General features: G+C 36.0%; 1 protein-coding gene across 2 annotated transcripts; it reads right to left on the reverse strand.

Annotated features, from left to right (window-relative positions):
- Positions 1-12,125, reverse strand: hnf1bb (HNF1 homeobox Bb). 2 transcript variants are annotated; one of them, XM_079587032.1, is made up of 10 exons: positions 11,616-12,125; positions 10,054-10,253; positions 8,090-8,366; positions 7,148-7,368; positions 5,188-5,333; positions 4,668-4,791; positions 3,306-3,398; positions 1,341-1,490; positions 1,159-1,256; positions 1-159 (listed from the first exon to the last, which is right to left on the reverse strand). In XM_079587032.1, the coding sequence occupies exons 1-10, from the start codon at positions 11,984-11,986 to the stop codon at positions 139-141; spliced, it is 1,701 nt and encodes a 566-aa protein (XP_079443158.1). In that variant the 5' UTR covers positions 11,987-12,125; the 3' UTR covers positions 1-138. The 2 variants fall into 2 exon arrangements, with proteins under 2 accessions (XP_079443158.1, XP_079443159.1); XM_079587033.1 differs by lacking the exon at positions 3,306-3,398.
- Between the last annotated feature and the right edge of the window lie 2,715 nt (positions 12,126-14,840).

Consider the following 14,840-nt stretch of genomic DNA (forward strand, 5'->3'; position numbering starts at 1 on the left):
TTTGTTGCAGAATCCAGAGGCAGTTCTGCTCCTATTGTTTCTCCGTGCTGACAGGTTACCAGCGTAACTGAGAAACGCAGAGGTCACGGACCGCCGTTGCTAAGCTGCCGAGGAAGTTCTCGCTTCGGTTGCGTTTGTTCACCAGGCCTGCAATGGACACTGCAGTGACAACAGAGAGTAACGATTATCCATCAGGACCGCAAATACAGATAGGCACTGTTTTTATGTACAGAGAGAGAAATATCAACATTGACCACTTTATAAAAAGGAATACACCTTACTTTGCAATGCGGAAGTTACTTTCTGTTCAGGTTCATTAGCCCTGTTTACACCTGATATTAAGATGCGTTTTGGTTGATCGAGGGAAGTAGACGAGGGACACTTCTGGTGTTTTAATCCGCCTCTTTTGTTCACTCTCAACCACTTCTGTCATGATTTCTTTGAGGCGAGGGTCTATGTGTTTTTTCAGATCTTTCAATCTAATGGATAAAATAAGCTCATGCAATTTACATATAAATGTGACCGGAGACGATGGAAAAACATACGGAGAGCATCAGCTTTCGTTTTTGCTCTGACAGCCGCAAGACACGACGAATTCTGTGAGTGTGTGTTAGAAATCAGGATTGGTGAGAGAACATTGTGCTTGGTACCTTTTTCGTCTTCAAACCAAACTTAGGTCTCCAGCCGACAAAGTTTAAATCCCGTCTGGCTAGCACACTTCTTATAACGCTTTTTTCCGCATTAGGTCAGTAGGCGGAGAGCAGGCGGTCTTTTAGTGGCTGTTATAACACATGAGCGTTTACACTACGAAAGCAATCCGGTCGAATGTGTTTTCGACTACCTCTGGAAGTGGTTGAAAGTGGACAAGCTCAAAACTTTTTAGACCCCGTTTAAACCTGTATTTAGCGTCGTCCACTTGGGATCCAATCGACCAAAACGCATCCTAATACCCGGTGTAAACAGGGCCAGTAGGTAAATAATGAGAGTAACAATAACAAAGTGCAATAAACGGTATAACTATTTGCACTACAAACCAGTGTTTATGTATACAGTAAGTAAAAAGAAAAAAATTCCTTGCACATTCAAGTTACAAATGGCTGCACCCGCTCTTACATTAGAAGTAAGGTGGATAGAAAGTACAAGAAACTGAAGTTTGACCTGCTTGCTGGAGCCCAGGTGTGTGATAGTGCTGGTGTCCATGGTCGTATATCGAGATGGATGGGAAAACTGGGCGGCTTCTTGTTTGGTCGAGTACACTGAAAAGGAAGAGCGAAACGTGAGTTTTGCACATTGTTGTTCAGAATCACATACGTTCTGCATTCATGAGCGGGGGTTATTACTGTGCGACTGTGAGAAGGGCTGCTGGGAGAGGTGAGCCGTGGTCAGCTGCGTCAGGCTGGTGTTCTGTGGGAACTGCATCGGCTGCAGGGTGGCCAGGCCGGACACGCTGTTGATGACGGGCACGCTCTGAGACTGAGGCGATGCCAGACCTGGCGAAGCGTGAAAACAGTGTCAAAGACGGAACCTGTTGTTCAAACTGTTCTATAAGATTTGAAAATGAAAAGACTGTACTAGACTGTATATATTATTTAAAATCACACGCACACACGCACGCACGCAGGGTTATTATAGTTAATATAGCTAAAATCATAAAAGAAAAAAAAATGTGTTACTTAAAATAAACGTTAACAAAAATAAAATAAAAAACTTAAACTGTTTTAATTTTTTTCTTATTTTTATTTAGTTTAACTTGATGTACTCAAAAAAATCTAAACCTGAAATAAAAATTATATATCGACACTATAGACCAGACCTGGGCATTGTACGGCCCCCGGGCCACATCAGGCCCTCTGGCTATCCTTGACCGGCCCACGTAATGTAATTGGTAAATAAAAGCTGGAGTCTGTCATTTTTTTTTATTTTCTCAATATATAAAAAATTAGATATTGAGTGTGTACATCATGAATCAATGTTCCAAACCGTGTTTGTGTCTTATCCTGAATCACTATGGTACACCTATAATCAGTGTTTATATTCGGACTATTTTAGGCCGGTCGAGTCGGCACCACTGCAGAGTAACACTGTCCCTGAGTGACTCGTCATAGACATGAGAGAAGTAGTTCCGGCTGCAATGTTCTTCTGCAATACGCATGCAGTTCTGTTTAATAACCGCTAGAGTGCCAAAAGTTATGGACTGCTGTCAAGGCAACTGATTTTGTTTATTTTATTTACGTCAGTCACAGTGTGTGTGACATGCACCTTCACTCAACTGTATTCGCGCTCATGCAGGACAGCGTTCAAGAAATGCGAGTTTACCGTTAGCCCTTAAATATGTCAGCTAAAAAAAGAAAGTTTTTGTGAATGTTAATTAAATAGTTATATAATTGTGTGTTGTGTTAATTTAATTAATTTAATTTACTGTTTTTCTTTTTTGAGAGAGATGTAATATATTGGGCAGAACTGAGTTAAGTGTATTGGTCCGGCCCTCTATAACCGCCCCAGTTTCTCATGTGGCCCCTTGGGCAAATTAATTGCCCACCCCTGCTATAGACTATATTTTTAAAAATAGATTATATAGACATATAGGAAAAAATTATTGCCAAAAATACACAACTAAATTACTACAATTCTGGCACTAAACTAACATAAAAATGAAAAATATTCAAATAAAAACTAATTGAAAATATTAATATAACTATAATAGTGTCTCAGTTATACTAAAATAACACTGATATTTATGACCCCACAAACAGTACTTTTTAAATATATAGAGATGATATGGATTTTTTGTTGTTGACCGGTTTGTATTCTTTTACATTGTCAAATATCTCTGTAAAAATGTGTTGCGTTACGTCGGAATCATTTTTTTTAAGAATTAAAGGGGCCACATCCTATACAAGTCCATTTATAATGTTCTTTTTGCGCCAGAACTGTCAAATGTTAGTTTTAAATGAGGATTTGAATCTGATCCTTAGAATGAAACAGGATGATTTTTGCTATTGTACAGGTAAATTAACCTGTAAATGAACTCTGTTAGGATTGACTGACGTCCATTTACTGGCTTAGGCAAATGTGCAAACAAGGACTCAAATGCTTGACCTACTCATCAAATGTTCTTGTGTTACAGTGGCAGTCAGACACTCCAGCACTCAAGAGGGCGATAGAGTGACCTTTAAATGTCATTAAACCGGATGTGTTATCACTCAGGTAGCTAGCTATAAACTTTTTTTTTTAATGATATAACTAGATCAGCAAGATGCTGTTGCTCCTGCTATCAAAACATTGCTCTGTTTAAGAATCCCTACCAGTAATGCAGTGTCTCAACCAATGACATGAGTTTGGGGGCGTGGGTATCTGTTTGTCTGACCAATAGAAAGAGGAGGGAGTGCTGAGAGAACCTGTTTGAATTATTTTTGAAATTCCATTTGATAAAAAAAATGAATGACAGTGTAGGTTAGTGGTTTTTAAACGTTTCAGGCCAAATACCACCTTTCATCACATCAGAAAAACATAATAGTTTTAATAATACCGCAGATGTCAAAATGTGTGATAAAAAATTAAAAAATATTGTTAACTGTAAGATACCTTACATATACGTAAAAAAAAACTGTAAATGGTTTAACATAGCAATTAGATGTAAATACTGCATTTGAGTTTTTGCCAGAAAAACTATGAACTGTATAATTACAGTGGAAAATAAGAATATACAGTCACCAATATGCCATCCAGAAATACCTAAAATCACTGTATACATTTTTGGCAATTTAAAAAAAAAAGAGTTTAACAAAAAGTTTTTATCGTAAATTTAAAAGAACACTCCACTTTTTTTGGAAATAGGCTCATTTTCCAACTCCCCTAGAGTTAAACAGTTGAGTTTTACCGGTTTCGAATCCATTCAGTCGATCTCCGGGTCTGGCGGTAGCACTTTTAGCATAGCTTAGCATAGATCATTGAATCTGATTAGACCGTTAGCATCTCTCTCAAAACAATGACCAAAGAGTTTCTTTTTTTTCCTATTTAAAACTTGACTCTTCTGTAGTTACATCGTGTACTAAGACCGACAGAAAATGAAAAGTTGCGATTTTCTAGGCAAATATGACTAGGAACTATAATCTCATTCCTGTGTAATATTTAAGGAACTGCTGCCGTACCAGCAACGCAATGATATTAAAAACTTAGTGGCGGTCACGTTGGAAGTTACCGAGCTGGGGACTATTTTCAGGCGCTGCGTAATATCATTGCGCTGCTGTTACAGCAGCACAGTTCCTTGATTATTTCCTAGATTTTTTCCTAGTCATATTGGCCTAGAAAATCGCAACTTTTCATTTTCTGTCGGTCTTAGTACACAATGTAACTACAGAAGAGTCAAGTTTTAAATATGAAAAATATCGAAACTCTTTGGTCATTTTTTTGAGAGAGATGCTAACGCTCTAATCAGATTCAATGATCTATGCTAAGCTATGCTAAAAGTGCTACCGCCAGACCCCGGAGATCGGCTGAATGGATTCGAAAACTGTTTAACTCTAGGGGAGTTGGAAAATTAGCCTATTTCCAAAAAAAGTGGAGTGTTCCTTTAATAGGATATTTTTACAGTGTACAGTATGTACCACAGTTTACGATGTAAGATATGAAGAAGGAGGAGTAAATAAAAATGGCGATACACTCACTTTGAGCGGCCAGGCTCATAATGAGGCTCTGTGCTTGTTGATGATGATGATGAGATGACTGAGACAGACTATGAATGTTGGTCAAAGTGCTCACAGGAGGCAAGACTCCACCAGAGACCGAGATCTGGACACACACAAACACACGCACACACACACAATGTCAATACATATAAGGTACACAAACACTTTGCAAGTAAGGACGTGGTTCCTTTCCTCTGGTGAAAAACTTAGTTTTTGGACTGTGAGAGCGCACTAACATAACATTACAATTGTTTATTGGGGGGAGGGGCATAAAAGTGAATGAAAGTGAATAAAGGCAGGGTTTCTGTGTTAAACACACTGCCTTCACATGCTAGATCAATGCTCTCTTTGACCTAGTTGCGTCAGTTTCCAAATAAAGGCGACTTTATCAATCATGCCTGTAAAATGTACATTGATCTCTGCGACTACACGGTTGAAAAAAAGGGCTGGCAGACCCGTACTTGTCAAAGCGTGCACGTCATGACGGTTTTTTCTTTACCATTTTGGCGTCCGGCGATAACAAGCCGTGGCAGTGGTCCAGGCTACCCGGAGACACCTGTTGCAATACTGATTGGCTGCTGCCATGGTGACTGATGGTTGTGGAGGAAGTGACCTCACTGGTTCCTTGTTGACTGTACCTGAGTTCTGCACCGACAAACACAAGAAACACTTATGTAGTATAGTGCAGGTAATGCTTTGACGACAAAAAATGTGCAATTTGTTGTGTTGTCACACTGGGGAAAAAGAGAAAGCTGCTAGTCGGCACATGCTGACCTGATTCCGTCTATCTTTATTTGACCTAGTTGCGTAGCTGTAAATGCAGCTCCAATGATAAGAGTCTGCAGTCCAAACACTGAAATGCCTTTATGAGGTCGTCTATTCCTTAAACGCATTCTCGTAAACATACCTGAAAACTGATTATGCTAAATGTTGTGCATTTTCTTGCTCCGGGGCAAACAAATACAATCAAAGAGCTTTTGAACCGTTGGAGGTCAGTGACTGTAGCAGAACACACAGCTTGAGCAAACACGCTGTCCTCTGACTCACTCTCTTGACGTAATATTAATCCATTTGTAAACATTCTGCGGAATTCGGTCCATTTCACAGGCTGACAGTTTACGGCTTTTCCACAGAAAAAAGCCCTTTTGCAGTTGCCAAAAGTTAAGCTGAAGCATTTTGATTTTTATTATATGATCGTTTTAAGCCACTGCGTGATCCTACTGGGTTTAAAATACCTTTTTTTTTTTCAACAAGCTATCGATCTTCTGAGGGAGAACATTTGCGTTACACACCCTCCCAGACACACAGCTCGAACCTTGACTTGACCCTGGTTTGACCCTAAAGATTTTATGTCCTTGTATCTCACATGTGTCTGCGGGTGTGGCTGTGTGTTTTGTTCACACACCAATGGGACGGAAGAATTCCAATGAAACAAACACACTCTTACTGCTTTTGTGACCCTGTTTTACACCTGATACTAACACTCATCATACCCCGGTTTAACAGACAAGGCTTAAGTCTAGTCCCAGACTAAAATGCATGTTTGAGCTGTTTTAACTGAAAGCAACTTGCATTGGCATATCTTAAACTGTGTTTGAATATGTCAGCGCCATTGTTTTGTCACAAGATGCAGACCAGTAATGTTTTTTTCTAAGGCATGTTTATAAAAGCTACTTAAATGTCCTAATTTAACTAAGGCCAAATCCTGGCTTAATCTAAGCCCTGTCTGTGAAACCAGGCCATAACGCTCAACCAGGGTTATTATCTTTAACTAAAACTATTAAAAACATTTGTGTTCATTGACATAAATATTAGATGAAAAGGTTTAAGCAAAAATCAGAAATTCTGTCTTAAGTTTAAGTTGAAACACTGAAATTAGTAACTGTAAAAAAAAAAAACTGAAAAAAAAACTGACCTAAAATCTTGAACCTTTAAATTAAACCTAAATAGTATTAAAAATAATAAAAGTGACAAAAGCACATGACATAAATCGCATCCAAAATAAAAGTTTGTGTTTAAATAATACATGTGTGTGTACTATGTATAATTATTTTGTATATACAAATACACACACATAAGCATGTATATAAGAAACATTTGCATGTATATACTGTATATATATTTATACATAATTTATATAATATATAAATATTTTATACATAAATAACATATTTTCTTAAATATATACATGCATATGTGTGTATTATATATACAAAATAATTATACATAATACACACACATATATCATGTAAACACAAACTTTTATTTTGGATGCGATTAATCGTTGCCGAGCCCTAAATATATATATAAAGCTAATTCCAAAGAAATTCATAAAAACTACAATAGCATATAAATAATACTAAAATAACACTTCCAACGTTTCCGGTTTGCATGACATGGGATCATCTGAGACAGATGTTAATAGCAGGTGTTTTCTGTGTGTTGTTACATGCACTTACTTGAATCTGCGGCACTGTGATGGTGCTGTGTGTGTGATGACACGTGGGACAGCAGGGGGTTCATGCTGTGGGGTGGATATGTGTCCATCGCCAGCTTCTGTCTGAAGGCTTCCTCCTTCCGCCGGTTTGCAAACCAGTTGTACACACGAACCTCGGTGACCAGGTTAGACCCAAGCCCGTGAGCTTTAGAGGGCGACACACCCCTCTGCACACACTCTGCCCTGAGAACATCCCCAAAAATAACCAACCGCTACTTACAATAGATCAAATGTGTTCAAAGAAATGTACATCTTATATTGTCGAACAGAAAAAAAGAAACAAATGATGTAAGATTGATAAAATGTAATTTAACAGATATATTAAACATGTTTAATAAAACTAAAACGAATGACACTGTGTGTTTTAAAGCATAAATAAAATAAATAAGTATCCAACCAAAGTTGGAGAAACAAGAGAATATAAAAATTGATCAAAAATAAAAACAAAAGACTTTATATATAGATTTTATAAACATTAAAATAAATGTGGTGTCGGTAATTGAACAAAGAGATAGTATATGTTGTATGTAATATAATAAAATGCAAAACATAAAAATAGATCATATGTTATATATATTATATATATATATATATATATATATATAAATAAATACAAATAAATATATTCATAGTATTTCATAGTGGTGCTCATCGTTTCATCAATCATCTTTGTTATATTTATATGAGATGATTGATGAAAAGATGAGCACTTTTTTAAGTATAAATAAATATATTTATTCGTATTTATTTTAAACATATTTTTACTAAAACTAATAATAATAACTGTATATAAACTTTTTAAAAAAAAAATAAATCTAAATTGCAGTTGCATGTCTGTGAATGCAGTTGTTCACGTTGTAATTTCACTGAAACGGACAGCAACACAGAAGAGAGAGAGCATTACCTGTTGCATTCCTCCACCAGCGCCTCCCTCTCTTCTTTGCTGGGGTTCTTCTGGCGTTCATAAGCCTGATAAAGTATCTCTTGAGACGCCGGACCCCATTTGAACCGGTTTCGTCTCATCCTCTTAGAGCCGGGCTCCCCCTCGTCTCCGATTGGTCCTCCAGAACCTCCCGGAGCGCCCGAACTGTGTCCGGTAGGATTGAATTCTGGGAAAAAAAACAGGACCTGATCCTGACTGCCTGAGTCACTGAGGTCAGAGCCCTGAACACGGTCGAACTCTGCGGAAATAAAAGGGGGACACGATTGGGGCAGAGTAAGGCAGAGTCATGATAGATAGTGCTTGGATGGGGAGGATCATAATGAAGATGCAATGTTGAGGGTCGTAATAATAATAATAATAGATCCAAGAATGGGGCTTATAGAACTGAGTATGTATATATATATATATATGTGAACACACACACACACACACACACACACACATATATATATGTATATATATATACACACACACATACCGGTAAGTAATTAACACCAATTTATGAAAATTAACATGTTGACCTTGAAAAATTAATGTCCTTCATAAATGTAGGCTATTCAGAGAAAGTAAAGAGCATGTATTATGCAGTCTACAAATATGAATAAATTATCTTCTAAATTATCTGACCAAAGTTTGAGAAACAAGAGTATATATAACAAGTGACAAGATAAAAACATTCACAAAAGAGGCTTTTTATATAGATTTAATTAAATGTGCTGTAGGTCATTTATAATGGACACAGTGGAGCGGGGCACAAACTAACACGTAACACACATGGTTTAAAACTTTCCACACATGCCAGCATGAAAAAATGTACTGTATTTTCTAGTTGCCATATCAACACTATATAGATATATTTTTTGCCAAAATTAAAAAATCTTTGGATTCACTGAACATTACTTTAACCATAGAAAAAGTATTTTTTTCATCTGTTTATTGTGTTTATTTAATATTAGGCAAATCTGATATTATTTTAATCATATATCTGTTATTTAACAGTTGAGATAGTTCTTTAATGCTCCGCTAACCAGCACTAGCCGGGTTTAAATCCCAGTTGCGCAGATAGGGCATGATATAACTGTGTTACAATGTGCTCCTATTAGAGCTACGCTATTCTATTCTTTACTTTTATTTGAGAATATTGAGAAACCATGAGAAAAAGGGTAAAGACTGAGAGTCAATGTTAAGAAATCATTAATTATTATTATGTTTTAAAATATGCTGTATAACTGTGTTTTGGGTTTGTTATTACTTTATATGAAAAAGTTAAGAATTTGTATTTTATTGACAAAATATTTTAGTTTGTCTTGTATATTTTTTTTTATTAGATCAGATAATATTTGAAGCTGACATATGGTTATGTTACATTGTGCATGTATGGGGCATGTAGTCACATTTCACTTCCATTATTTCGGGGTAATTCAAGAAAAAAAGTATAGGCTACACTGTATTTGTATTAATAAAACAAAACCACATAATTGTACTAGATGTGTGAAATTAATTGAGGGGGGAAATAAATACTCTGAACACCAAGTGATGAATTTACACAAACTGAGAAAGTCAAAAAGTGTTAGGTTGTGCCCCGCTCTCCCATATTTTGTATGTACTGTAATAAAATGCAAAAATACCAAAGAGCTATATACATGTTTTACAAGTATGTAATATAATTTGTAAACAAAAAATAATACATAGGCTAAAATAATTATTCACTGCATTGTTTTATATATTAAAACATCAATATCAGTAAAACAAAAATAAACGAGAGCTTATAAAATAAATAAAGCTTAAAAATAAATGTCACTTGTATGATATTTTGTTATATAATCCAAATAGATTAATTTACTATTAAGCTTGCAAAGGGAACAAAACAGTCTAAATACGCTATAGATTGTAAATATGAACGTTGTATCGAGATGCTGACTTACGTCTGTCGATTTCGCGCTGTTTCTGGACATACCAGGTGTAAAGCGCGGCTCGCTTGGCCGTCTTCATCGGCGTGCCTTTATTGAGGTGCTGGGACAGGTGCGACTGGTTGAGGCCCGTCACGTCCACCACCTCGCGCTGAGGGATGTTGTGCTGCTGCATGTAGCCTTTCACAGTGCGAGCCACGCGCCACGGGTCCTCGCTGACGACGACACACACTACCATCAGCACATTCACGAGCAACTCGACATTAAGTGCTATGTTAGGTTGTGTAAAAGTAGACTATGCCTTTTGTTTCGAAAAGCCCAAATATGAAAAAAGGCTAACACGTCTAAATTGACATGACGTGCAATAACATTTGATAAACATTTGATATTAAACACATAAAAAAGCATGCACGAATATTTAAAAAGCAACTCAGACATACTAGAAACAATTAATGTTGTCTACTGAGTATTAGTTTCAAAGGTTCATTTTGTTTAGCTAATTTCCCAAAACAATATATTTTCCCTCCTATCGATACTGAGTTGATTATTTGGGATTCATAACTGTATAATAATAATTGTATATAGACGAACTGTAGTTGTATAGTCATACATACAATACAATAATAAATTAATAATAGGCCCCATATTTGCATGACATTGGTTCGCCTATATAATTTTAAATGCCTCTAATTTGACGTAGCCGACAAAATGCCTTAATAAATCTGTTAAATTTAGGCCTCTTATGAAAAAAAAAAAACAGCAATCAGCATACAACAAGTAAAACGATTGTGATCGGTTCAATAAGTTTAAACCAAAAAAAAAAAATGAAAATGAAAATGTCTGACGGATCCGCTAATGTTTGTTTGGGGAAATAACCCCTCACATTAGAGTGTGCTCGAGGATGTTGATTTAAGACTATAACTTTGGACAATGAATAACTAGATATCTTTTCCCTCTATTCATACGACATTGTGTATCTTTCTGTTGATGATTTATAGAAATAAATTAATAACAACTACACGTGGTTTCGTTTTGAATTTACGTCAATGTATATCTTGTCCTCTTTATAGCCTACTTTTGCACGGGATCTTTTTTTTTTTTTTTTTGCCAACATTTTTAATAAAAAAAAAATCGTTTTTTTGTGCCTAAAGTTTCATAATTAAGTAGGCTAATTAAAACAATATTCAAATAATACTAAAATAAGAAAAAAATGGCTTCATCACAATAGGTTTAAGGCAAATAATTTTGGTATTGGTTTCGTTAGATCATTTTATTAAAAACAAACGGGCAAGCAAAAAGAAATAATTTAATTAATCAAATAAAATAAATCAATTATATAGGATACAATTAGACAAGTTTCTACAGAGAATTTAGAAGAACTAGCCAGGCTCACGGTTACTTTTATAGAGCAGCTCATTATTGCGCACTAGTCTTATTGCGACTGAAATAAATTAAAAAAAGCACGTAGGCCTACATTGTAATTTAACATGTTGCATTGTTTGCATATAATATTTTAGTAAGGGGACATTTAATTAATGAACTGAAAAAAATCAAGTATCCGTCTGTGAATAACTCACGATATCATGCGCTCCACCTGCGCGCGCTGCTCCGCCGCCTCCTCCGTGTTGAGAGACTGCAGCTCGCGCAGGATCGGCGGCGTGTCGAAGTCATCCCCGTCATCAGAGCCTTCATCCCCGGACAGTTTACCGCCTTTCCCCTGCGCGCTGGTCAGAGTCAGAAACACTGGCTTTGAATCATTGGAGTCGCTGCCGCCGTTGACACTCGCCGGGGACAAGGGTTTTTCCATTTTTATTCCGAATTCGACGGAACACGGGCATAAATCCTCCAGCGCCTGGACCAGCACATCCTTAGTGACCCCCGAGTCCAACAAGGCGCTCAGGAGCTCCTGCTGAAGCGATGTCAACTTGGACACCATGTCAGTAAACATCAATCCGGTCTCGTTGAAAATCCTCGCGGCCTCGGTAAATAGACGTGTGAAATTAACTGAAACGAAGAGTTTTTAAGGACGCAAGCACACGAGACTCAAGCGTCTTAACGCAAAGTTTTGCAGTTGTCCAGTGCACGAGCGCACCTGCTGAAGGAAGTCGTTCCACGTTCCCGGTGGGCGGAGCAGACTGCATGGTCATTGGCTGTTGCACCTTATGCAAATTATATTTACTCGTTTACGAATAATGCTAATATAAACGAGACATTTAGAGGAATCCAATTCTGTGTTAGTCTACTTTTGGGTCACACATTATATTAGGGTCCAATTCTCATTAACTACAACTTTTGCCTCAATAAACTCCTTGTTTCAACTTACACTGTAAAAATGATATGATCAGTAAGTTATGACAACATATGTTTTACTTTGCTGTAACTCATCAAAATAAGTTAAGCAATCAACTTTTTTTAAGTTAAGTTATACAAGATTCAACTAATTCTTTTAAGTCAGTTCAATGTAATTTAAGTTGAAATGACTTAAACATCCACGTTTATTGTAATTAAAATGTATTTATAAATAAATACTAACTTACTAACATTTAATAACAATATAATACATTTCTGTGTGATTTAGTGATTTAAATAGTCTCAACTCTATTTGTATTTCTTCATTTAATTGATTTGCTTTGTATGTCTTACATTGTTATGAGCTTAAATTACTTTTTTAACTTGAGAATGAAAGGCAGCTCCCCCCTCTGATAAAAAATATAATTTATGAATCGTTATATTTGTTCAGTCTTTGTTGTGTTCATAATGCGTTCATTATGAGATAATCATTACTCAAATACAAAAAATTATGTGATCAATAAGTTATGACAACATGTTTTTGCATTGCTTTAACTCATCAAAATAAGTTAAGCAATTTTAATTTGCTGTATTTTTATAAATTATACAAGATTCAAATGTTTTTTTAAAAGTCAGTTTAATGTAATTTAAGTTGAAATGACTTAAACATTTAAGTTGATTGTACTTAAAAATTTAAGGCATCAACTTTTTTTACAGTTCATCTTTCGTAGACCCCTCTTTTCTTCACTGTAAAAAAAATGTTGGTTTAACTTAAAAAAGAAAGTTACCTTGTTGCCTTAAAAGCTTGAGTTCGTTGTAATTAATTTTTTTAGTTAATACAATTAGGAAGAATGGTTTAATAAACAGAAACTCAAAATAGTATGTTATCTTCACACATTAGTTATCGAAGTTGATTTGACAAAAGATAAAAAGTTGTGATAACAAATCATGAAAATATTTTTTTTACAGTGATACTTTGTATATAATCATTTTCTCATTTATTTGATTTTGAAAAGCAAAATGTGAATTTTTAATGAGCAAAAATGTTAATCAGTGATAAGAGGCACATCGACACAATAAATGTGTGTGAAAATTCAGCATTTATGTTTTTCATAAATACTGGAATCAAAATGCTACATAAAAAGAATAATTATGGAAATGTAAAACCGTAGACACAATATGAGTAATTCAAGATCAAATCTGCTGCTGGAACAGAATTTTAATGCGCGCTGCATTTCAACCTTTCTCACACATTTTGGGGTCTGGTCAGTTCTCAATCATTAACAGCAGTTAATAACAAACTTACAGAAATTACATATTTTTTTCCAGGATGTGAAACTACTTCTGTTGTGAAAGCTGCACTGGAGTGTGACTGTATCGGATGAATAATCTGTTAGTTTTCTCTCCAGGAGGTTTTGTATGTGGTTTATTGACACTATGAAAGGCTCTGCTGTCTGTGTAACAAAGCTCCTTCCCTTTCCACCACTGGAATGTTTTTTTCTTTTCATAAATATGGCTAATTTGCCTGCAGTTTGAACCAAAAGGTGTCAGAGTCGATCGATAGCCATCCATTCATAGATATTTGATATATTAAATATATTAAATTTGTATAAGTATGGCTAAAATATGCTATAAAGGTGCATTTAGTAAAACTTTTATACTTACACACACATTTTAGACATGATGGGTAAGCTGGGGAATCAGTGACCAGAAAGATGAGTTCCGGTCAGTAAGCTGGACCTTGACTCGGACTCAAAAGGACACATAAACACAAGAACACACACACACACAGTTTATTTCTGTCATGTTCAGAGCTGGTGTTCTGAGTAAGGTCTCGAGGCATTTATTGTCTGTGTTTGCCGTGACAGAACTGTGCCACAGGTGTTACACCATATAAAGCCTCCGTTGATCACCCTGTTAGACATTAACCTGCACAGTAATCTAACCTTCAGGAGCTTCCTTTTCATGATGATGCGCAATGATTATGATTGTGTTATAAAACAGCCAAGGTGTGTGAATACACACTACACATTTCCCTATATCTTTTGCAAAAACTATTGGATGAACCAGTTTAAGGATTACAAACTACTTTAAAATGCAGGTTTTTTTTGTTAAAGCTATATACCATCATTTATTTATTTATAAAAAAAAATTTGTCATTCTGGTTTCCATGTTCAAGTATGGAGAAATTATTAGAAATTTTACAATGATTTACAATATAATTGACATTATATATTGATTGAGTCGTGAGGTATACAACTGACCGCAAGCTCCGCGCATTTGTCAAAATGAAAGTGACTGAAAGACATCACACTCATTTCCTTTAAGGAGGCAGAGGAGCAAATGAGATCAGTGGTAGAGGAAATAAGGAGTGTGAGTGGAGCTACTCTCCCAGAACGGACTGAAGCCCCCGCTGATTTAAACATCCCCCTTACAGAAATCTCAGATTCACACAAGATACCAACGGCCTTCTTTAATCTCAACTCTACAATCTACTCTCTCTCTCTCTCTCT

The sequence above is a fragment of the Phoxinus phoxinus genome (genome assembly GCF_949152265.1).
Source record: "Phoxinus phoxinus genome assembly, chromosome: 17".
NCBI classification, from domain to species: Eukaryota; Metazoa; Chordata; class Actinopteri; order Cypriniformes; family Leuciscidae; genus Phoxinus; species Phoxinus phoxinus.

What these genes read in the sequence shown, in the direction of transcription:
- hnf1bb (XM_079587032.1), bottom strand. Translation starts at nt 11,986, where the DNA reads ATGTTTACTGACATGGTGTCCAAGTTGACATCGCTTCAGCAGGAGCTC. An exon ending in ACAGCGCGAAATCGACAGAC is followed by an intron (nt 8,367 to 10,053) that starts GTAAGTCAGCAT and finishes TTATTTCCGCAG; the next exon opens with AGTTCGACCGTGTTCAGGGC. An exon ending in CTGGTGGAGGAATGCAACAG is followed by an intron (nt 7,369 to 8,089) that starts GTAATGCTCTCT and finishes GGATGTTCTCAG; the next exon opens with GGCAGAGTGTGTGCAGAGGG.